At 35.6% G+C, this 25,925-nt stretch overlaps 1 protein-coding gene across 1 annotated transcript; it reads left to right on the top strand.

The window, feature by feature from the left end:
* The first annotated feature begins 266 nt into the window (after nt 1–266).
* IFT25 (intraflagellar transport 25) lies at nt 267–20,038 on the top strand. The gene is made up of 7 exons (XM_019742871.3): nt 267–390; nt 613–713; nt 9,214–9,326; nt 13,384–13,490; nt 15,097–15,165; nt 18,059–18,102; nt 19,825–20,038. The coding sequence occupies exons 3-7, from the start codon at nt 9,229–9,231 to the stop codon at nt 19,936–19,938; spliced, it is 432 nt and encodes a 143-aa protein (XP_019598430.1). The 5' UTR covers nt 267–390; nt 613–713; nt 9,214–9,228; the 3' UTR covers nt 19,939–20,038.
* The last annotated feature ends 5,887 nt before the right edge of the window (nt 20,039–25,925 follow it).

Raw genomic sequence — 25,925 nt, 5'->3', positions numbered from 1 at the left:
TCAGGGCTCGGATCCCGGAGAGGTGGGGACTGCGCGTGCGTGCTCGCACGGGGGCGGATACCGTTGGTGTTGTGGGCACCAGGGTTAGAGCTGAACTGGGGGAGGGTAGGCAGCGAGTGCTCAGGCTCTTGCCTGGGGAAAGGCCCTTGGGCGGGGCTACGCAGCTCAGCCCGCGACGTACGGATGAGCACAGGGGCGTGGTCTGGGGGTGGGGCCTGAGGGCGGAGTGAAGCGAAGAGTCGGGGTAGAGACGTGCGCGCGCCTGGGAACTCCGTGGAGGCCGGGAGGATGGGAAGAGGGTAGAGGAGAGGGAGGCGGGGCTGAGGGCGGGGCGGAAGGGAGATCCCGAGGCCCGGCGGTCTGTGCGCCTGGAGGTGATCCGAGTCCCAGGCAAGCGCGGCCGCGCGGCGGGTTAGGCGGGCACCGGGGGAGGTGGGAACCTGGCTGGACGAGGCCGCCGGAGAAGGGAGCCAGAGCGAACGAGAGTTGAGGGGGGTCGTGAGGGGAAGCGCCACGCGGAGGCGGGCGGCGGGAGGGCGCCGAGGGGTGGTTGGGGAGGGGACCGGGATGGGGGAAGTCTGACGCAGGTCTGTTCTCTCCCCTTAACCCTAGAGAAGTTAGTCCCAGCTTACGAACTTCTTTGAGTTCTGAAATGTTTTGACCTCGAAAAGGGAAAAGCAGCTGCAAATCGAAATTAATAAAGCTACCAAAAGGTAACCTATCAGCTGCAACGTAACCCATATAGTAAGGCATCATATTTAATGTAGGATGTGGGTTCATTTGATATATTTTATATAATTTGGGTCGGGGGTGTCCAGAAAAGTATGAGTGTTTGGAATCCTTCGAGGTCTTGAAATGGCCTTGGACTGAGGAGAAGGGTTTGGGGACGAAGGTGAGAAGATGGTGTCAGGGCTGGTTTGCTTTTCAAGTAATACCAAGGATAGACCGTGGCACCGGGAGACAGAAGATGGCTGTTCTCTAATTTACACATACGTTTCCAATGGATGTTATGGGAAAGGGTCAAACCAATGGGGCTGGACAGGGAGAAAGGGAACTGAGGACTATCCCGAGAGTTTTGGGGAAAGAAGGACCAGGAAGGGCATGTGAACTGGAAGTGAACGGATAACTAAGTGGCCCTAGATTTGGAGGACAGGACAAGGCATCAGAGAAGTCCAGGATCAGGGATCTTTAAAAATACAAAGGATAGCACCCCAGAGTGCACCACTTTTGATAAGGCCCTGAGGGAATATGTGTATTTACAGTAAGTCATCCCAGGGTGGGAGGTTAGACAACACCCCAAAACCTGTAGTTTGGAGTTGTGGAAGCAACATACCTGCTGATCAGTTGTTCCATGGGTTTCTTTGGGGTTGGTTTGCCTCTTTTTCTTTAGTCACAACAAAGGAACCTTAAAGAGAATCCAATTTCTGCCATTTCTTGTTATTTAAATAATTCCTCCCAACATAGGAAATAGGTAGGATATTGATGGATATAGGAGGTATGAAATGACTTTTTTATTAAAGAATGTAGTCCCTCAGACAACTTAGATGATAAGAACATGAGATAAGAAAAGAACTAAACATTTGAAGAGTACACTCTCTTCCTTATTCATATATTACAAGTCAATGCTAGATATTTTCCTCCAAAATATAACTTTTTTTAAAGCAAGTTCTCTCCTTAAGTCTCAAACGCCCTCATTGCCACCCCAAAATAGATTACCGTACAGTTTTTCCACTTCTGCACTATTTAGGCCAGAGAATTATTTGTTGTGGGGGAACTGTTCTGTGCATGATAGGATATTTAGCAGCATCATGAAATGCCCACTAGATGCCAATAGTATCACCCCCCTCCCAAGTCATGACAACCATACTGCCTCCAGACATTGTCAAATGTCCCCTGTGGGGGTAAAGTCACCCCTAATCCTGTTGAGAACCACAGGACTCTGAGTTAAAGCCCATTGTCTTTAACCTGGCTTTTAAGACCCTTCATTATCTGTTTGCAATCTACCTTTCCTAGAATTTGATTCAATCTAAAAGAACCACCAATGCAGGAATCCTTCCTTTAGTTTTGTTCCTGGATTATCACCTTGTCTTTCTGAACAATTTCAAGGATGGAAAAGATTTAAAATCTTTGTCAAGAAATTTTTCTATCTATGATGTCTTTCTTCTTAAAATTCATATTTGTTGAGTCCTGTTCTCCCTCTTGGAGTTGTAAAGGAAACATTCTAATCCTTTTTCCATTTGTGTACACTTGTGATATTAGAAATTATAGTCACATCTCTCTTATCTCTCGAAATGTTTCAGTGCCTATTCTTTCAATTTTGTCAATGTAACGTAGTATATAGATTATCTTGAACTTTTTGTTGTCCTCTGAACGATATCAGGACTTAAAATATACTACCCAGAACCGAACACAGTATTCTGGATGTAGATCACACTATTAGCACATAACATATCTTTAGTTGTATGCTTGTCCATCTTTCTTCACTCTGAGCTTAAGGGCAAGAACCAAGTCTTAGTTACTATCTTTGTCTTAAGTTATAGTCATCTTTGCCTTATTAGCACGGTGCTTGGTGCTTAGTTGGAGTTCAAAAATTTTGATGGAGTGTAATTCCTCCTCAATTCTTATTATCGAAGATCACATTCCTTTACCTTTGGGGGCAGATACAGTATACTCTTGCCTTATAGTGACTTTGTAATGAACCAAACCTGTATATTTTACATTATCTAGATTGAAGGCCAGCAAACTTTAGGTAAAGGGCCAGATAATAAATATTTAGGCTATACAAGCCTTGTAGTCTGTCACAGCTACCCACCTCTGTCTATAGCACAAAAGTAGCCATAGACAATGTATAAATGAATGAGTGTGGCCTTGTTCCAATAAAACTATTCATGGAGACTGACATGTGAATTTCATATAATTTTCATATGTCACAAAATATTTTAATTAAAAATTTTTTTTAAATAAAAAGCATTCTTAGCACATTGGCCATACAAAAACAGGTGGCTGGCTAGATTTGGCTCTCAGGCAGTAATTTGCCAACCCTGATCTAGAACCAATCCTTGTGTAATTGATTTTTTTAAGTCTGAGGATAGGCCTTTACTGTTATCCTTACTAAATATCTTATTCACTGTAGCCCATCTTTCTATCTTGCTCAGATCTTTTTGTGTGCTGATTCTGTTACCTGACACATTAGCTGACATCTCCGATTTGTGTCATCTGCAAAATTGATAAGCATATTTTTTCCATCCTAATTAATAAAAATGTTGAATTACATAAGGATAGAGGTCTTCCATAGTTCATTTTGTTCCATTAATCATCATTCTTTTAGTATAGCCATTCAGAGAGTTATAAATATCTACTTAAAGTACTGCCTGTCAGCCAACCCACATGTCTCCATCTGGTCCACAGAGTATCTTGAGAAGCTTTGTCTGAAGTTTTGTTGAAATGTTCAGAACATGTCCCTGGTTGGTAGTAAGTCTGTCAAACACACAAAAATGCATAGCTGCTATAACTTTTGTGAAGTAACGTTAAGCTGCTTCCTATTTTACTCCTTTCTCATTTACCTTTTCAAAGCCATCATTGTAATAATGAAATTTAATAATTTTAGAATTTTGTTGAGAATTAACATCCAAGTTCATAAATCTGTGTTTCTAGGAATTCACCGTCTTTCCTCTCTCTAAGGGTTAACAATGTTCATCCAGTACCAGCCCTCTGGTTCCAGTAGTATTAAAAGCAAGAAAAAAGGCACTAATAAAAATATTAGAATATATGCCTTTTTTCTTGACCAGTCTTACCACATCTTTTAACATTATAATACTGGATTTTAAAATTACAATAAAGGTGAACTTTATGCCATAAAATATAAAAACTAAGAAGAAATGGATAATTTTCTACAAAATATAAATTTCAAAATCATCTCAAGAAGGTAGAGAAAACCTGAAGAGAACTATTGAACTTTATATAGTCAAAAAAATCTACCTACAAATACTTTACCAGTCTTGTAGGACCAAAGAACCACTATCTTACACAAATTGTTCCAACAGCTAGAAAAGGGGGGAAACTCCAACTTCTTTATGTTGGGAGTACAATCTTTATTCCAAAACCAGACATGGGCTGAATAATAGGAAATTTATATCCCAATCTCATTTAGAAATATATTTGTATAAATTATAAATAAAATATTAGCAAACAATACAAGTATGGACAAAAATAATAATATACCTTGGCCATTATAAATAGAGTTTATGGGGATGCTATAACATTAGAAAATCTTGATTTTAATTTATCACATCAATCTGTAGGAAATAAATATCATCTTAGTAAATGTTAGATGAGCATTTGATGAAATGCAATGCTTATTTGTGGTTAAAAGCAAAAAAAACCTTAAACTAGAAAGAAGGGAATTTCTGTAATCCAATGAACAGAGTCAAACAGAACCTTCAGTGACCATCACATTTAATGGTGAAATGTTAGAAATATTCCTTGTATGGTAAGCAATTAGATTTTAAAAAAATAATGTTATTTTAAAACAGATTCCATATATAGTAGCAACAGAAACCATAAGGCATCTAAGAGTAAATCTAGTCAAAGAGGTGAAGGTATGTTTGGGGGAAACTATAAAACAATTTAGGGACTTAAAAGAAGTCTTAAATAAATGAAGAGATAATTCCAATTCATGAATTTGAAGACTTATTATCACAAACATGATATTCTCTCTAATCTATAAATGGAATTGAATTGCAATCAACATTTCAAAAACATTTTTTTTCTGTAACTTAACAAAACTGTTCTAATAATCAAGGTACAAAGCATAGAACCAGACCACTTTTAATATTTAGAGGAATTTACCTTACTAGATATTAAATAAGACTTGTTATATTTTATCCTATCCTTTTACTTTTAGTCTATCCATATATTTAGAATGTGTCTCTTGAAAAGAGTATCTTGTTGGATTTTTAAATTCAGTCTGATGTATTTACCATGTTTCCCCCGAAAATAAGACCTAGCTGAACAATCAGCTCTAAGGTGTCTTTTGGAGCAAAAATTAATATAAGACCCAGTATTTATATTATATTATATTATACCCAGTATTATATTATATTGTATTATATTACCCAGTCTCATAGTAAAATAAGACCCAGTCTTATATTAATTTTTGCTCCAAAAGACGCATTAGAGCTGATTGTCCGGCTAGGTCTTATTTTCAGGGAAACATGGTAGTTTATCAACATTTAATGAAACAATTGATGTATTTGTGCTTAAAACTACCATTTATTTTCTATTTGTCTTTATTCTTTTGTTCCCTTTTTTGGCCTTCTTTCAGATTAATCAAGTATTTTTATGGTATTCCTTTTTTTTTTTTTTGGTTTCTCTGTTGGCCTTCGTCCTACAACTCTCTGTTTTATGGTTTTAGTGGTGAGTTTATTCTAATCCTAGGATTACAACATACATCCTTAACATCCTAGTCTACTTTGAATTAATATTATATCACTTCATGTTCAATGAAAGAACAAAAATACTTACAAAAGTACTTTAAAGAAAGTAGTCTCATTTACCATCTTCTTGCCTTCTGTATTATTATTGTATTTATTACTTCTACATCCATTAAATCCCTACCATTCATTGCAATTTTTTCTTTAGTCAATAGTCTTATAAAAATTTTGAAAATATTCTTTTATGTTAGTAATATATTTGCTATTTCCAGTGCTCTTCATTCTCACAGATCCAGGATTCAACCTGTAATTATTTCCCTTTAGCCTGCAGAACTTGCTTTAATATCTTTTGTAGTGTGAATCTACTGGTAACAAATACCTTCAGCTTTTGTTTGCCTGAGAATGTCTTTATTACGCCTTCACTTTTGAAGGATATTTTTGCTGGCTTTAGAGTTCTGTTTTTTGTCTTTTAGCCCTTTAAAAATGTCATTCCATTTTCTTTGGCTTCCCTTGTTTATGATAAGAAGTAAATTTTGATTCTTGTTGTTTGCCTAAATGTAATATGTTTTTTGCTTTGATTGCCCCCCTCCCCACCTTGTTTCTTTAATTTGCAGCAGTTCACTAAGATGTGTCTAGGTGAGATCGTTTTTGTATTTATCCAACTAATGTTCGTAAGGTTCTTGGATCTGTGGGTTTATGTCTTTCATAGATTTTGGAAAAATTTCAGCCATGTCTCTTCAAATTTTTCCTCTACACTATTCTCTTTCTCCTTTCCTTCTGGGACTCCAGTTACATGTATTTCAGAATAGTTTGATAGTGTTTCACAGTTATCTGATGCTCTGTTCTGTTATTTTCATTTGTTTATATTTCAGTTTGTATCATTTCTGTTGAACTATCTTTAAGTTTACTGACTCTTTCTCATGCTGGGTCCAGTATGATGTTCAGTGCATTTAATAAAATCTTTATTTCAGATATTGCGTTTTTCAGTTCTAGATTTTCCATTTTTTATAGAGTTTCCATTTCTCTGCTAAAATTCCTTTTCTGTTCCCATTTGTCCATCTTTTCACTAAATTCTCTTAACAGATTTATAGTAGTTATCTTTGTCTCTGTCTGCTAATTCCAGAACTGGGGCATCTATAGATCTGCTTCGAATGACTTTGTATGTTGAACGTTGTGTTTAAAAGCATAGACACTGAAGTACATAGTGGTTTTTTTTTCCTCCAGAGAGAACACACTACTTTCTTCGTCTAGGAACTAGGATAAGGGGCAAATCACTTCAGTCTAACTAGCGATTGTGCTGGGATTGGACTGAGTTGTAGTTTTATTTAAATAGTTTCAGTTTACCTCTGATTTCAGATATTTGGGAGTGAGATTAGTTCTCTCCTTTTCAGGGCTTTGGGATCTAAATACCTGAGAAATCTTTCTTTGCTTTTCAGTTCACACCCAGTTTCCTACGAAGTTCCACTTGGGGGCTGATTTTGTCTTTTGTCTTTATTAAAAGTTAAGCTGGATGGGGGCTAAGATGCAGCTTTACTTAGTTACACACAACCACATGGATAAATCTAAAAAACCTAATAATGAGTGAAAGCCAGATACAAATGTGTACAAACTATGATTCCATGTATATAAAGTTTGGGCAAAATTAATCTGTAGTGTTATAAATAGGGGCTATGCTTGCCTTTGGGAAAGAAGGTGGGGTAGTGATTGAGAGGAAGCATAAGGAGGACTTCTCAAATGCTGGTAATGTTCTGTTTCTTTACCAGGGAAATGGTTACCTGCGTAGTGGTTACCTGGGTATATTTACTTTGTTAAAATTTATCGTGCTGTAGACTTATGATTTGTGTTCTTTTCTGTATGTGTGTGATAGTTCATTAACATAAAAGGAAGTGTGTGTGCGTGTGGGGGGGAGTAACTCTTACACACACAAAAATAAAAGTTTAAAAAAAAATCAAGCTACAGAGTAGAAGATATTTATAATACATATAACAAAGGACTTGTATCCAGAATATTCTATTTTTAAAATACCAACAAATCAAAAAGAAATGGATAAAAAAATTCAAAAAAGAGAAACCAGTAGAAAAATACGCAGAGGATAAGAAAAAGAAAATAACAGAAGAAGAAGCCTGAATGGCCCATAAACATATGAAATAGTATTTAACCTCGCTAATAATCATGAAAATACAAATAGAATCCTTACTGAGATACCGGTGCACACCAATGAGATTGGCTAATGCAAATGTCTAACAAAACCAAGTAACTGATGGTTAGAATACAAGGAAGCAGAAACTCGCATGTATTATTGATGGTAATGTACATTGTTATAATTTAGAGATCAGACTGATCAGTTATTGACTTGAACATATGCTGATTCTAAGTTTTTGCATTTTCTATAACGAAAGACACTCTTTTGGTATAAAGACTTCCTCCCACATGTGTATAAGGCTGCATGCACAAAGCTGTGCATTGCAAATTAGTTTCTAATAGAAAAATTGAAAACTGACCTCATATCCATCACCAGAGAAATGGAGAAATACCTTATAGCAGTTAAAATGAATAAAGTAGATTTACATGTATCAACGTGATAAGACCTTGAAAATATAATATTGAATGAAAAAAGCAAGTAGCAAAAGGATATATACACTGTGAAATCATCTAAGTTTTCAAAGAACAGTACATTTTTAATCATATGTATATGATAACAGTATAAAAATATAGTCAGGAAGGCTATTCATCAACTTCAGAATAACTCTTACCTCTGGGCAAGGAAGAGAATAGGCCAGTGAGGGGTTACATATTTCTCAAAAAATTTTTAAGTAGATGTGACAAAAATGTTAACATGTATTATATCTGGGCAGTTGTACCTAGTCATTTAATATATGTAATATTCTTTGTAGTTTGTCACTTGTTTATTTGAAATAGTTTCTCTTTTTTTGGAAAAGTTAGACTGGGGTCAGGGTATGAAGGGTATTGGAAGCCTTCCTTTCTTTTCCAAGCACTTTTAAGTCTTTGTAGATAACAGCTTTTCCTGTCTCTTTGCATCTATATATTGGTGTGTGTCCTGTCACCACCAGATCAAGGAGGAGGGTAAGTGAGATCAGATAGAGTTTTCTCTGTCTTCCTTCTGTCTTACCCACCAGGGTTCATAGTAGAACTCAATAATGTCTTTTCAGGATACTTCTATTAAACTTAAAATATTACCATACAACAGAAATGTCTTTAAATCCATGACCCAAGTGAGTGATGTAGAATTTAAAAATAAGTAAATGATGTCTTCTCATATTTCTGCTCAAACATAAATAAATAAATAAAATGATGATAAGATGTCTTTTAAGATATAAGTAATATTGTTTGCTACTCCAGTTGATAATTGTCTATACGAACAGTCACAAAGAATTTGTTTTTATGCTCCAGGTTTTTTGTGTTTTTTTTTCCAATTTTTAAAAATTTACCCACTAATTTATATCACCTTAGCTTGTTAACCATTTGTATATAATTCCTGAGGTTTTTTTTAATTTTAGAAGCAGAAAAATGATGTCAGAGTAGTCAAGGACTTGTTTTAAGGAGTACAGTAGTGGAAATACTTATATCTTACAGATTTTTCCTGCGAGAGTTCAGAAGTTTACTTATGTAAATAAACACGTTATAGTCCCTCCCACTTGTTGAATAGCTTGGTTGTTAAACAGTGAGCTAGGCAACAGGCTTTCTCTCTCCCTTTTCTCAGATACAGTGCAGAGAAGACGGTGCTTTTGTTGTTATTGTTTTGTTACTGTTTTATTTGCAGGTTAAACACTTTAAGATGAGAAAAGTTGATCTCTGTTTGAGTTCTGAAGGGGCTGAAGTGATTTTAGCTACATCAAGTGATGAAAAACACCCCCCTGAAAATATAATTGATGGGTAAGAGTTACTGATCTTTCTTCCTTAAAGTCTTGATGTTAGGTTCATAAACCCCTTGAGTACTGGGTAGGTGTTTTACAATGATTAGCACTGTTAAACGTAGTTTAATAAATGTTTGGTGAACATTTAATTATTTATTAAACAATAAATTACCTGACAATATCTGTCTTTGGGTACCATTTCTGAAACCAATTCAGTTGTATATGTTTAGGTTTTTGATCCTTTTCTTGATAATTCCTAAACTGACCTTTTAATACAAATAGTTTTTTTAAAAAGTGATTTAACAAGACAAAAGTTCAAACAACCATCTCATTTTCTGGAAGTGTACCTTTTAATGTCTGCTTATGGTTTTATTCCAAGTTTTTCTTAGTAGATAGGAATATAAACATTGTAACTTCCTATCTACTGCCTATTTCTTTACTGGTAAGCAAAATGTTTGCTAAACTGAATGCTACCCTTTCTGTTATCCATCTTCATTGTTTGTTTCTCAGCTTCCTGATATTCCAATTGCCACTCTTCACTGTGCTAGAGCTTATTCTAGGTAGAGATAAATATCATTCTCGGACTTTTAAGTTCCAAGAAAAAGTAGTTAGTGGGAGAACTCTGGCTATTTTACCACTCTTTTGAGTTCTCTTTCTTGGTATTTGTACAGTGACCAGAATTTGACTCATAGAATCATATAATTTTAGAGCTGGAAGGACTTAGGGGTTCATCTTATCTGAACCTTTCATTTTGGACTTGTGGTTAAGAGAGGTCTAAAGAGGTCAAGTACTAGTTTTAACTGTGGAGGGGAGAAGCAATTGTAACACACATCTTGTGGTTCTTTGTGTTGTATGGTGAAGCCTATGTATCTGGATAAATACTAGCAACTCGAACTTTTCCTTTAAGCCTTGTTGTTATCTCCTCTCTGACATCTGGCTCTTCCCCTCCGGTAGGATGAGTTTACCTTTTTTGTTGGACTCCAATAGAATTTGGTATATACCTCTCTTACCTTATTTATTCCTTTGTTGTATCATTATTCATCTTCAATGTTTGTCTCTTAACTGTGAATTCCTAGAAGTCAGAGACTATGACTTGTTCATCTTTAACTCCACAGTGTCTTAAAATATTTGTTTAGTAGCTTGTTGAATTAGACCATCGAGTATTAGTCAAACTCAACTAATACTGGAGATTAGCTGCGTACACACACACACACACACACACACACACACACACATTTGCATATGTTACTTTACATTTGCATAGAACTTTATAGTTTCATAGATGTTGTGTTACTTGACCTATACTGTAAGCTTGGGGAGTAAAAGGCAAAAAAAAAAAAAAAAAGTATTTTCAATCTCATTGTACAGATGAAGGAAGAAAAGATGATCAGAGGTAAAAATGACTTGCTCAAAATCACACGGATAACCAAGTGGCAGAATTAAGACTTAACACTCATGTCTTCTAGAACTCCTAGTTTGGGTTTCTTTGTACTACACTCTGATAATTCAAACTTAAGGTTTGCATCAAAAACTTAACACCTGTTTTTTGCCTGTGAATCTTAATTCTTCTTAGTTTTTTTGCTTCTTGAAATTCAGGTAATAATTATTTATTCCACTCTGCCTTGGAGTAGAGAAATGAATGTGGGAACTGCTGTGAGAATACACAGACCTATAAAGATTTGTCTTAAGTTGTTGGCCAAAAATAGAGATCTTTCCAAATTTCAGTCCATATGAATGATTAAGGACATAATATTTTTTAGATTAGACAAAATCCTTAGTACATAAAACCATATGGAATAAAAGTAGTGACTGACCTGATAACTGAACAGAGCACATCAGACTTTTAATCCATATGCACTTCCAATAAATACAATTAGACTTATATGGTAAATATTAAAAATTATTCTCAGCTCATAAATTGGCTTATCTAAATGGGAGTAACAGTAGAAGTATTTGGAGAAAACAACTGTAAATTTGTCCCTGCTGGACAGTGCTTCCAACTTTCCATTTTCCAGAAATAAGTGTTAAAGAAAGTGATTATATTTCTACTTGCCCTTGACTCTACTTTTGCCCTCTGCCATTTAACATATCAGTGAAAGAGGAGAAAAGAAATTCTGCACTAGAAAAAAAAAATGAGTCAAAAGAAAAAGAAAAGAGAAAGAATTAGTCCTTTTGGGATAATGTAGAAGAATACTAGATTTACAGTAAATTACTGGGTAAGTGAACTATATGTGTTACTCTTTGAGACTCAGTTTCCTGGTCTGAAAAATGATGATAATACCACCTTCTCTGATTACCTCACAGTTGTGATATAATAGATATTAAACAGTCATTAGATATAAAGCCTCATTTAAAAGAAAACTATTTTGATGACTTTATTATGCCTAATTATGAGGATTCAGTTACATGTCATTTTAAAATCTATATGTCTAAAATCTATATGTTGTTTGATGTTATATTGGTTTTGTTCATTAAAAGCATCCAAGAAGCATAGGGCAATTAAGTCATTCAATTTATTTAAATAAGATTTAAAACCATGTAAATATAAACTTACATATTGTAAAATATTAAGCATAGTATGAAAAACCCAGAATTGTGAGTTAGGAAACCTGGCTTCTTTTTTTTTCTTTTTTGTAGCAGCTTTATTGACATATTATTCACATACCATACAATTCACCCAATTAAAGTATACAATTCAGTGGCTGCCAGTATATTCACAGAGATATACAACCATTTGCACAATCAATTTTAAAACATTTGATCACCCCAAAAAGAAACCTCACAACCCATCACAATCACCCTGTGTTCTTCCTATCCCCACAGCCCTATGCACCCACTAATCTACTTTCTGACTCTATACATTTGCCTGTTCAGACATTTCATATAAAGGGAATCATGGTCTTTTGTGACTGGCTTCTTTCACTTACATGTTCTCAAGGTTTATCCGTGTTATAGCACATATCAGTGCTTCATTCCTTCTTATTGCCAAACAATAGTCTATTGTATGTTTATAGCATATTTTATTTATCCATTTATCAGCTGATAGGTATCTGGATGGATACTTTTTGGCCAGATTTCCCCAACCTAATTAAAAAATGCCAGCCGACAGATTCAAGAAACTCAGCAAATCTTTAAAGCAGGATAAATACAAAGAGACCATATCATAATCTGCTAAAAAAGTAAAGATAAAAAATTTTTAAACAGCTGGAGAAAAAATACTTTAAATACAAGGGAACAATAGTACCAGTGACAATTGACTTTGCATCACAAACCATGGAATCCAGGTAACAATGGAACAATGTTTTTTTTAATGCTGATAAAAGAGAATGCTGCTCCCCCCCTCAAAAAAACCTGTCAACCCATAATTCAGTACCTAGCTAAAATATTCTTCAAAAATGAATGTACAATAAAGACATTTTATTCATCACAAATAGACATAAATCACAGGAAATGCTAAAGGAAGTTCTAGATTGAAGTGATGGAAATACCACTAGATGGAAATTCTAGTGTTATAGAAAGAAATTAAGTGCATTGAAAATGGTAAATATTTGGGTAAAAAAACTTTTTTTTTCTTTTTCTTTTAATGTTTTCGAAAGACAACTGACCGCTTAATGGGGAAAAACACATATTGTACTGTAGAATTTATTACATATGTAATTAGACCAGAACATGAACCTGCATGACGTGTTTGCAGAATTTTAACTGGCCCATTGTGACTATAGTAATGGGAGATGATATTGTGATGGTACTTGAGTACTTTAATGATGGGATCAGATTATACAGGGTCGTAAAAAGCTATACTAAAGCATTTAGATTTATAGGCAATAAGGGGCCACTGAAGGCTTTTAGACAATAGTAACATAAATTTTATGTTTCTGTATTTTTAAAAGATATATCTGGTAGTAGTAAAGAATAATTATTAAAGTTGGGGAGAGATTAGAAACAGAATGAACAGTTAGAAAGGGATTGCAAGAATCCAGGGGTCGTTCATTATTTTTTTAAAAATATTTGTTCACTAGAATTTTGTGAATGTTTTTTGTCTATTTCTTTCTCTTTTTCTTTAAAATTAACAATAGGAATCCAGAAACATTTTGGACCACCACAGGAATGTTTCCCCAAGAGTTCATTGTTTGTTTTCACAAACTTGTGAGGCTTGAAAGGCTTGTAATCCGTAGTTACTTTGGTAAGCAAATCATACATTAATTTTTATCATCTTTTAATTTTACCGTAGGCAGAGGGCACGTACATAAACTTTTGGCAAAAGATTAATTTTCTTTGCAGCATGGAATCCAGTTTTATTGCTGTGGTGGGAGAGTGGAGAGTATGGGTTAACTGCCTTGAGCACAGTTAGACTCTCTGAAACTGCAAATTTGAAACCCTTCCAAAGCACATAATAATTTCCATGCAATTACTATGTGAAAGTCTTTGGCAAAAGACTGTATTATTAACATAAGAAGCCAGCTTGCCAGAACGCTAGATTCCTTGACATATTTATTACGGATTCATTTGGCTTGGGGTTCTCTGTCAAATTCTTTCTGAAAATCTGATAACCCTGATTATTTGTATTGGATAATTTTGATTCTTCTATTAATAATGGCATTTTCTGAGGGATTTAGGAGGAGACTCTCTCATTGGAACATCATTCTAACCCTGTCTTATGTTTATTTAAGGATAAAGTATATCAGACAGAATCATGGCAGGAAACAGAATACATTCCAGATGGTTCAAATGAAGAGACTTTATTGATGGGACTACTTACAAAATTAGTTCTGTCTTAAGGGAATATACCAGGGCTGGTGAGACACCCAGAAACTGGCTACAGCAGGAAGCCATTACCACCCCAGGGCCACGGGAAGAAAATAGTGTTACTGGAACCTAGTGAGAGCTGGAGCCTGTAAATAAGGGCCTGCCTGGCAGGAGCTGTAATCATGAAGGGACATAACCACTGTCAAAGACATGACTAAAGCAGGAAGGGAGTGGAGAATAAACAACCTGATCTCACTCCCCCACTGACCTCCAATTTCCTCCCAGTGCCTCCCATTGGCCAAATCTGACCAGTAGCCAGTGGGCAAGTGAGTCCAGGTGATGCAGTCCACGGGGTCGTCCCCCTGGGTCACAAAACGGGGAAGTGGAAGAATAGATTTGGGGCAGCGGAAGCTGGGCCAGGGGTAATGGAGAGAAATCAGTGCAGAAGGAAGACGACTCTGCCTTCCTGTTAAGTTTCTCTTCTGTCGTTAATTGTAGAGGCTTTGGCGTTAGAGCTAAATTTTGAATTTCAGTTCTGGCACTTACTGACTCTGTATCGTTGAACACTTTGCCTGACTTCTCTAAGTTGCCTGATTTCTCTAAGCCTGTTTCCTCACCAGTAACGTAGGTTAATAATATGTTTCTCATCAGACTGTAGTTAAGAGTGAATGAGTCAATATGCCTGATTCATAGTAGGTTCTCCATAAAGATTTATGACCACGAAATTATTATTATTGTTATTACCAATATACAAAAACAATTTGGATAGTACCAAATTCAAAAAGGCTTCATAGCTCTGGGTTGTATGTTTGCGAACATTTGGAAGGTTACAGTGATGCAAGGCTGCGTTTTACCATAGGGACTTAGGCAAACACAGAGTAAGTGTGTTATTTTCAGGACATGCTGCTCCTGATGCCTGTTCTTTGTGCAGTCCCACTGATGCCTGAGAGGCTCAGACATAGGGAAAAAGGAATATGGGAAAAGCAACATAGAATCAGGTGGATAATTAATACTTTATTTATTTTGTTTATTTACAATGACAGTGCGTACCTTGAAGATTGAAAAAAGCACCGCTAAAGAGCCAGTTGATTTTGAGCAGTGGATTGAAAGAGGTATGTACCTGTTTCACCAGCATTTTTCTGAACATGACGGAGTAGAGAATCGTCCTTTGACTCTGTTTCCAATCTGTCTGCATTTTGGTGAATGATTCCTGTGACATATTTAGAGCCTGGAAAAATCCAGGTTTGAACACAAGACCGTTTCTTTACTTACTGGTTAACTGTTAGCATGTTACTTAATTTTTCTGAATCTCTGAATCCTTATCTGAAAAATGGAGCTGGTACCTACCATGTAAGGTTTTTGTGAACATATGTCTAGCATACGGCAGACAAACAATAAATATTAGTTTCTTGTCTCTTTTCACTTCCTGATTAATGGTACTGTTTAAATATCAGCAGAATTGGTAGCTTCTATTTAAACATATATTACCTTCATGTATCGCCTTTCCTTCCCAAAATGCCATGAAAATAATAGAAAAGGAATAAAAAGAAGCATAAACCTACAAGGACAACAAATAAACAAAAGACCAGGAGACCAAAGCAGATGTGAGAGATCAATATATATTATGGAAGAGAGGACACGGATGGAAAAGTGACTTTTGAGGCTAAATGGAGTAGGTTATAACTTAAGTGCCTTCCAAGAAGAAAATCAATGAGAAGCATGCCACTTTGCCCAACAGAACCCCAGAAAGGTCTAGAAGTTGAAGGCAAATGGTACCATGGAAAATGTGAGACATGGCCGGAAAAAAGGGTCATTAGTTGAATATCTATATTCAGAGTAGTTGGACCGTAGGTACCTTCTCTGACCCGACAAAGCTAGGTGACCACTGCTTCTTCCACAAACCATCCCAAGGGATGACTAGGAATATTGAATGTTGAGGCTCAGAACTCAGGGAGAGCAGGCATAGTAGAGAGAGTGACTGAAATATGGAGTTGAAAACACTGATTTAGGTGGAAGCCTGCATATTGAATATGCAGGCTTATTTCTGGGCTCTGCTATTTATGATAGCAACCAAGAATAGGGCTGCGGCCAGGAGGTGGGAGAATTTATCTTTGGAGAAACTGAATGGCTCCAGAAGAAAGGTCAATGGACGCTGACAAAGGCTCATTCCTGATCACCCTATTGAAATCTACTTGTCAACGAGTCTGGCTTAGGCATGTAGTTTTCAAATGACTTACTCATAAGCAACAAAAGACAGCCAACGATCACCAGACATTTGTTGAAGGCCTCAAACCCTGAATATAATCAAGCCTTTAGCTTTAATTTCCAAACTATAGGAAATACGGAGTCTAGAGGAACAAATTAAATGAAACCATGAGGAGGCAAGATGACAAAATATGGGACATTATACAGGACAACTTACTTGGTCTCTTAAATAAGTCAGTGGCATGGGGAAAAAAATATATGTGGGAAGGAAAGCAGTTCAAGATGAAAAGAGACAATTCTGACTTGAATAAATCAACTATGAAAAGACATTTGGGGGACAATAGGGAAATTTGAATATAGACTGGTACTATATGACATTAAAGCATTATTTTTAATGGTAGTATAATAATGGTATGGTTATGTAAGAAAATATAAATTCCTTACTATTTAGAGATGGATAATCAAATATTTAGAGGTGAAATGTCATGATGTCTTAGACTTGCTTTAAAATACTTTAGCTAACTATTACATTGTTTTGTGCACCTGAAACTAATAAAAAAAATGTTAAAATAAATAAATAAATAAAATGAAATACTTTAGCAAAAAATTAGATAAATCAAGTATGAGGAAATGTTAGTAATTTTAAAATCTAGATGATGGGCATATGTAGGAGTTATGTTCTGTCTTTTATGTTTATGTATGTTTGAAATTTTCCAGTTTTTCATAATTAAAAACTAGGCAAATGAAATAAGAATTCATTATTAATTCCTGGTGAGGGAAGAGTTGAATAAGAAAATGTGATCATAATTTGTTAACTTATTTCAGCAGCAAATAACATTTATATAGACAATAATGTAACCATCACATTTTGATTGCAGAATTGAGAGGATGGCAGAAGAGAAAGTTGCAGGAGGAAGAGGAAGAAAATATTAGTTTAAGAGACCTAAATTTTCATATACCATAATATAAAGTCAGTAAAAAATTGGTAAATCAAGAAAAGGAGTATAACCATAGCATAATTCCAGGAAAAACAGCTTGAAGAGTTGAAAATGTATATGTACCTCTAGGGAGCAGGACTGGAGGAGAAAGGAAAGGTCACGCAGGGGATTATTATTTGTCATTATCTCAGAGAAAGGTTAGGAAACAAAGTCATACATAGTCTTACTTCCCAGAGACTTCCCTTTTTGTACTATGTGCCTTTTAAAATTCTGTACACTATTTTAATACAAATATTAATTTCTAAATAATGTCAATGTTTTTTATTAATTAAATATTCCATGTTTCCAAAAGAATGTTTTATATGATTAACTCATGATCAAATAAATTAATCTGTCCTGAAATTATATGAGTAAAGGTTTCCTAAAGTTGGATACCAGAAAAGAACAATGTATGGGCAGCATAATTCTGCATCACAGTAAAAATTTACTGGAAGAAACTGAGCTCTAGTCATTGCCCATGGGAACAATAAGATGGCTCCTGTTAGGCCTGCAATTGCTGTTAGTAGCTTGATCCTTAAAAGGGATTTCACATTTTTAGCAATTCTTTATATTTAGTAAAATTTAAATTTTCATTTCCTTATGTTTATACTCACTAGAGATATTTTATGGCTCATAAATAGTTTATCTTTCATATCTTTTATATGAAATATTTCTATTTTTGTATTAAATTTTAACCCCAAAACACTGGTAAATTTGGTGTAACTATAGTTTACCAGATACCATGTTTGCTGAACATAAATTTCAGTAGCTATCCTCATGTATTTTTGAGCCCTAATTCATTTCTGTTGAATTTATGTTTTAGATCTAGTACACACAGAGGGGCAGCTTCAAAATGAAGAAATCATGGTAAGTAAATATACTTTGTAGAGATAAACATTATCCTTAGCCAGCACAAGATATTTAAATTTTAAATCTATATCCATAGTCATATACCCTCAGATATTATAGGTTCTGTACTTAATCAATAGAGGTTATTCTTAATAATATTATAATCGAAATGTAGTACTCATTTATTAAGCTTTTATCTAACATACAGAATGACAGCAAGTATAAAACAGAATTGTTTGTTTTTGTTTCAATTTTGTTCATTTATTTGGAAGTACTGATTTGCTTTGCTTTCTTTCATTTGATTCTGCAGGCCTTTTAGAATAGGAATCAAAAAAGGTCGACATGCCAAAATTGGATGTTAATTTAAGCGTGAAAGGACAAGGGAGATTCAGATAAGGGGAACTGGAGCATAGGATCAGCAACAAATAAGCCAAAGAGAGATGAGGTGGAAAGAGAACAAGCATTTTTCGACAACATTCCACTAGGCTTTGCTTGTCAAGTGGAATGAATGCCCATTGATGAGGAAGCTGCTGCCTCATCAGGAGTTTCTCTGTTCTTGCTAGTTTGTCAGGTTATGGTTTTAGACAAACACAAAAACATGAAAAAAGTGAGTGTGTGTGTTTTTTAGGTGGTAGTGTTTGCTTAATTAAGGTTTCTCGAAATGAGGGTTAAAGTGGTACCTTGTCCATTAAGTTTCCTTTTTCACAACTTGGTGGGAGCTGCTATGAAATCAGTGTTTCAGAAGAGTCTGCTGGAAGTTTTGAACCCTATTCATTCTCTTCTCTGCCATTCAAATGTGCCCAGTGAGTGGGGAGGTCAGTGGGGGGAGATGCAGGCGATGATCAATTAGACTGAATTTTATCTTCTGTTTTTCTTCGTCTTTACCAATAGGTTATGGTTAGTAAGTCCCTGCTGAGTATTTTGTTTCAGGACTCACTGTGAATCTCTGAATGCTCCTGTGTAGAACATTTGGAAAATAGTAAGGGAGCATGGGAATCACCCATCCTTCTATCACCCTGTCACAATAGCTTTTACTGTCCCTACTTTCTTCTAGTTGTCAACCATATGCATCACATATAATAGTAATGTATGAACAATTTCGTATTCTTTTTTAAACTTAATATTATATATGAGCATCATAATTATAATTTTAAAATTAAATGTATGCAAATAGGCAAATGCTAACTAATTTCCTTTTTCCTCCCTCTGTCATTGTAAGTAATACTACAAGGGACATCTTAGGCATGTTGCTACTATGACAATCGTCACCTTTTTAATTATTTTCTAAGATTAAATTTCAAGGAATGGAATTACTGGGTCCAAAGGTATAGGTATATTTATAGCTTTTTCTTAAATATTGCCAAGTTGCTTTCTAGAGAAGTTATATAAATGTAAAAGTATAGTACTGTTTCAGGGTAGTATATTCTGAGGCATCATTAACCAAAGCATATCTCTTATCATGAAAAATACTTTAAGAAGACACTGAAAAAATTGATTAGAAACATACAGTTGCAAATTTTAATTCTACCTACTATTTTTCATCAAACCAAGGCTGATATTCAGCATACACACAAGCACAACTATACTATTATATGTGGCTGGCTTCTCTTCTGAATATTATCATATATATTGTTTATATTTAGAATATTACTCTTGCATCAAATCCTTTCTTCTGCTAACTGCTTGTTTAACAGTTAATTAGAATTGCTAAGAGCATCCATATTGATTTTTCCCCTACAGGCACGTGATGACCATGCCACTTACTTGAGATTCATTATTACGTCAGCCTTTGACCATATTGCAGCTGTGTATAGCATTTCTGCAGAGGGAGTAGCAGTCTCAGATCTTTCTTAATAATTATAACAAAATGCTCTTGCATGATTTTTTTAATAATATATTTACTTAAAAATAAAATTGTCTTTGATATACTTTATTAAAGGGATTTGTACCAATCTGTTTCAGTTTTTATTATTTTCTTTTCAACATTTTGTGCAAAGGAATTTGGTATCATCGGTCCATAGTGATGTCCACCATGAGAGATATGAGAAAGTTCTTGCTTCAATATATAGCTTAATCAAGGAAGTTACTGTACATGAAAACTTAACTGATAATACATTGTGCGCCCACAGCATCTAACATGATGCCCTTTAGATATCAGTGTATTAATTTTTTATTGATTGATTGATTGATTGATTGACGCAAAGGGCTAAATGAGCAGTGTAGACAGTAAACAATATACAAGTTCAGAATAGAGAAAAGTACTTATGGGAAGGTTTCACTGAAGTCATGGAATTTGGGCTGGCCCTGTAGGACAAATCATTTTGTTTTTTTCTTTTAATTTTATTTTGTCTTGATTTGAAAACCTCAGATAAGAGTTAGGTAACATATAACCTTACTTTCCAGAGACAGTCATTATTGATATGATTTTTAAAAATATTTTGGGGAGGTAAAGAACAGAATAGGACAGATTGGGAGGAAGTAAGACTTCTCTGAATATACTTTCTTATATAGCTTGACTTTGTAAACATAAATAACTAATATAGCCAAAAATTAAAATAAAAAAGCAATTCCAAAATATTGACAACAAATAGAAATGCATGAACCGAACTTTATCACAAATTGATAGAAACACAGGAAAGAAACGACATTAAAACATAATATTTTGTCTGTACAGTATGTATTAGTTTCTTAGGGTTTCTATAATAAAGTACCACGAACTTGGTGGCTTAAACAACAGAAATTTACTCTCTCACGACTCTGGAGCCTAGAAGTTGGAAATCAAGGTATTGGCAGGATTTGTACCTCCAGAGGCTCTGAAGGAGAATCTGTTCCGTGCTTTTCTTTTAGCTTCTGCTATTGCTAGCAATCTTTGGCATTTCTTGGTTTATGGCACCATAGATCGAATCTCTGCCTCCGTCATCACATAGCATTCTCTCTATGTATCTTCACATCATCTTTTCTCTGTGCGTATCTGTTACTGTGTGTGTTTTCATCTTCTAAGGACGCCAGTCATACTGAATTAAGGGCTCACCCTACTCCAGAATGACCTCATATTAACTAATTGCATCTGCAATGACCCTATTTCCAAGAAAAGGTTATAGTCACAGGAACTGGGGGTTAGGACTTGAACATATGTTTTTGGAGACACAATTCGACCTACAATACAGTCTTACTGAAATATATTTGTGATAGTTAATTTTATGTATCACACTGACTGGGCCATAGTGACCAGATACTTTCTGAAACATTATTCCGGATGTTTCTGTGCAGGTGTTTTTGGGTAAGATTAACACTTAAATGGGAGGACTTTGAGTAAAGCAGATTGCCCTCCATAATGTGGATGGGCCTCATCCAACCAGTTGAAAACCTTTATGGAACAGAGACAGGTCTCCCCTGGGCAAGAAGGAATTCTGCCACCAGATACCTTTGGACTTGTGTTGCAACATTGGCTCTTCCCTGGGTCTCCCAAGTCAGTGGCATGAAAAGTGTTAATTAAGGAAGGGGTTCCGCTCTAGATTCAAAGAGATACAAGAGTGCCAATAACCACATGCCCTGTGTGGATCCTATCTGGGTGCTGATTTGGGAAAACAACTGAAAAGAGACTTTTTTCTTTCTTTAAAAATTTTTTCTCAATTTCCGTTGACATACAATGTTATATTAGTTTCCGGTATATAACAGTGATTAGACATTTATATAACTTACAAAGTGATCACCCCAATAAGTCTAGTACCCATCTGACACCATACATAGTATTATTATAATATTATTGACTATATTTCCTATGCTGGCTTTTTATAACTGGCAATTTGTACGTCTTAAACCTTTCCCTTTTCACTCTCCCCCACACCCCTCTCCCATCTGCAACCATCAATTTGTTCTCCGTATCTATGAGTTTGTTTTTGTTTTGTTCATTTGTTTTTTAGATTTCACATAGAAGTGAAATCATATGGAATGTCTTTCTCTGTCTGATTTATTCCACTTAGCATAATACCCTCTAGGTTCATCCATGTTTTCGCAAATGGCAAGATTTCATTGTTTTTTATGGGTGAGTGATATTCCATTGTATATAGATACCACATTTTCTTTGTCCATTTATCTATTGTTGCACACTTAGATTGCTTCCAGATCTTGGCTATTGTAAATAATGCTGCAATGAACATAAAAGTGCATTATGTCTTTTTGAATTAGTGTTTTGGATTTCTTCCAATAAATACCCAGAATTGGAATTGCTGGGTCATAAAGTAGTGCTATTTTTAATTTTTTGAGGCACCCCCATAATGTTTTCCATAGTGGCTGCACCAGTTTACAATCCCACCAACAGTGCACAAGGGTTCCTTTTTCTGCACATCCTCACTAATAGATGTTTGTTGATTTATTGATGATAGCCATTCTGATAGCTGATATCTCATTGTAGTTTTAATTTGCATTTCCTTGATGATTAGTGATGTTGAGCATCTTTTCATATGTCTATTAACCATCTATATGTTCTCTTTGGAGAAATATCTGTTCAGATGCTCTGCCCAATTTTTAAGTGGTTTGTTTGTTTTTTTGGTGTTGTAAGAGTTCCTCATATATTTTGGATATTAACCCTTTATCAGATGTATCATTGGTATCATTGGTGAATATCTTCTCCAATTGCAGTAGGTCATCTTTTGGTTTTGTTGATGGTTTCATTCACTGTGCAAAAACTCTTTAGTTTGATGTAGTCCCATTTGTTTATTTTTTTTCTTTTGTTTCCCTTGCCCAAGGAGACATATCCAAAAAAATATTACTGAGAGCAATGTTAAAGAGTTTACTACTTATATTTTCTTGTAGGAGTTTTATGGTTTCAGGTCTTACATGTATGTCTTTAACCCATTTTGAGTTTATTCTGTGCATGGTGTAAGAAAGTGATCCAGTTTCACTCTTTTGCATGTGTCTATCCATTTATTGATGAGACTGTCTTACCCCATGGTACATTCTTGCCTCCTTTGTCATAGATGAATTGTATAGGCATGCGTTTATTTTGAAAAGAGACATTTTTAAGATAACTGGGAAATCTGCTTATGGACTGAGTGTTATTCATTTTGCTAGGTGTGATACTGGCATTAAACTTATGTGAGAAAATGCCCGTATTTTTCAGAGATGTACATAGAAGTATGTAGGGGTGAAATGACAGGATATCTAGGAATTGCTTTAAAATATGTAAGCAGATATTTTCTTAAAGGAAAAGTGTTGGTTGAAGCAAATATGGCAATAAATTGTTGGCTCTGGGTGATAGATATATGGGTCTTCATTGTACTAGTCTCTACTTTTATATATGCCTGAAATTCTTCATAACAGAAAAATAAACGATGCTACTGAGGACATCTTTGTGAATAAATCTTTGCCTGACCCATAGATAGTCTCAGAAGAAATTCCCAGAAGGGAATTAGTCAGTTAGGAACAGTTTTAAGGCCCTAGATACTTCCTGATAAAGTGTTTACCAAGATTTGTTGCACAAATCTACTCTTGGAAAAGTAGGTTTTAGATAAATGGAGGAGAGTAGGAAGGGTATTCCAAAAGCAACATTGGTGTGATCAGATGTGAAGGTGAGTACTCTTTTATAAAACACATTTGGGGAATGATGACTATATACGTTGCACTAGAGCAAAGAATAGGCTAAAACCATACATTACAGCGAGATCACAGAAAGCCCTTCGTGCTTTCAGATATTTTCCCATAACACTGGAGCCATTTAGGGTCTTTGAGAAGGAAGGTGACTTAGAGCAGTTGTGTTCATATTGAATACAGTGCAATGCGGTGGATTTTCTTTTGGCCACCTTCCTAAACTGAGATGCCAGGAATCCTTTGTGTAAGAAACACCGCGTGGAGGCTTACAGATTGCTGGAAGGGATCTCCAGAGGTTATCTGATTGATGATCTCTTTGGCACAGGCCTAGTAAATTATCTCTAAATCTTTTTCCTCTGTCTCTGTGTTCTGTGGAGGCAGAGAACAAGTTGGTGTAGTACTCGTAATACCACTTTATGGTGGTATTTGCAAACAGCATCCTTTAACCTTCATTTTCCTAGTCCTTAAAAACTCATTTTCACTTTATAAACCCACTCCCAAGTTTCAAGCAATAGATATGATAATACATGGTTTTATCCTCTGTTTTGTTTTTCACTGAACCCCATCATTTTTTTTAAGTCTCATTTGTCCCCAATTGCTTTCCTCTATCTCCTCATGTGGCCTTTTTCTCCACCAACCACTAACTTCTGATAGCCATGGTACGGTACTGTGTGTGCTATGCAATTTAGATGCGTTTACTGTTTCCTCTGCCTGGAGGGCTTTCCTTAGGTGTCTGTCTGTACAGCTAGCTTCCTCGTGTACTTCAGATCCTGACTTAACATCTTCTCAGTGAGGCCTTCCCTGGCCTCCATATCTAAAATTATAGTGTCTCCCTGCCGTCGCCACCAGCCCCCCACCTCAACCCCTCCCACCCTTACCCATGGTATCAGACAAGTGAGGTAGCCACCCAGTGCCCTGTGCTTCAGGGGCTCTTGTACTTTACCCCTCTTTTCTCAGTACCATTAAAATTCAACTTAGATTTTTTTTCCTTTTTGATATCCCAAGCATGCTATGAAAGTGAAGGCGGTGCAGCATTCTTTCAAGTGTAAATACCTTGAATAGGGGGCTCGATTGAATTGCCCTCGGCTTCCATACCCTTTTAGGGATGGCTCTGCTTCTCACTACCTACTTTTTTCTTATTTATCATGTATATCATGTTTATTGTCTCTCTCCCTTACTGGAATGTAGGTTCCACAGAGCACGGAATTTTGTTGCTTTTGCTCATAACTATATTCTCAGGGCTTTGAACAGTGCCTGGCAAATGGATTTTCGATAAATATTTGTTGACTGAATAAATAAACATAATTCATTTATTTACAGGTCTGTATCTCTTTATACTGTAAAATCCTTGAGGAGTTTTTCATAAAGCTAGCTAATGATATGTAATATTTGGGGTCACTTACTGTGGGCCAGTGCGTATCACAGTACCTTGCATAAAGTTAAACCAGCCAATCAGTATTTATTTAGGGCTAAATTAAAAAAGTAAAAATCTAATAAGTTTTTAATCATGTACTCAAGCAAGGCAAAGAAATATACGAAGGACAATTATTGTGTCTTTCCTTTGTACAGACTTTTTTATAAAAGCATTGCAGTTAGAGTCCTGTCTCAATACCGTCCCTCTGTGCAGGGCATCCTGTGGGGACTTCACCTTCTAGATGAAGTTCCAACTGCTCTTTGTAACTGGACCCTGATAGAATGTTTTCTACAAAGTAGTTTGTGGCAGAGTGCATCAAAATTTTAAATAGGCACCTATGCCTTTGACACAGTAATTCCATTTCTAGGAATCTAGTCTAATGAAAAGTTGGATAAGTGAAATTGACAAAGATTTATAGGAATGCTGTTTATAAGATGGAAAACTGGAAACGACCATGCATCCATACATTAGAAAGTATGATTATATAGTCATAATATATCATACTTTATAATGGGATATAAACCATATATAAATATAGATGGATACTTCTGGTTACACATGGGGTAAAGGGATTTTTACTCAATCTTCTTTCTCAAAAGTCATTATTCACACACACACACACACACACACACAAATTATAAAAGAAAAAAAGAATTTTCAAGGAAATAGTTACAACCTCTAACTGAGAAGCATACATGCTAAGTATTGTGAAATCAGGATTTGGTGAAGGAGGAAACAGAGAACTGATTTGCTTTCTCAGAGCTAGAGACTTTCTTAAACATGTCACAGTTATGAAAGGCTTATCCAACAATCTCTTGATTAGATTGAAGCGATCTCC

This window comes from Rhinolophus sinicus, chromosome 14 (genome assembly GCF_057876585.1).
Source record: "Rhinolophus sinicus isolate RSI-liver-muscle chromosome 14, RSI-T2T, whole genome shotgun sequence".
NCBI lineage: Eukaryota > Metazoa > Chordata > Mammalia > Chiroptera > Rhinolophidae > Rhinolophus > Rhinolophus sinicus.
Note: the sequence above shows the minus strand (reverse complement) of the source record. Positions and strands in the feature narration are given on the sequence as shown.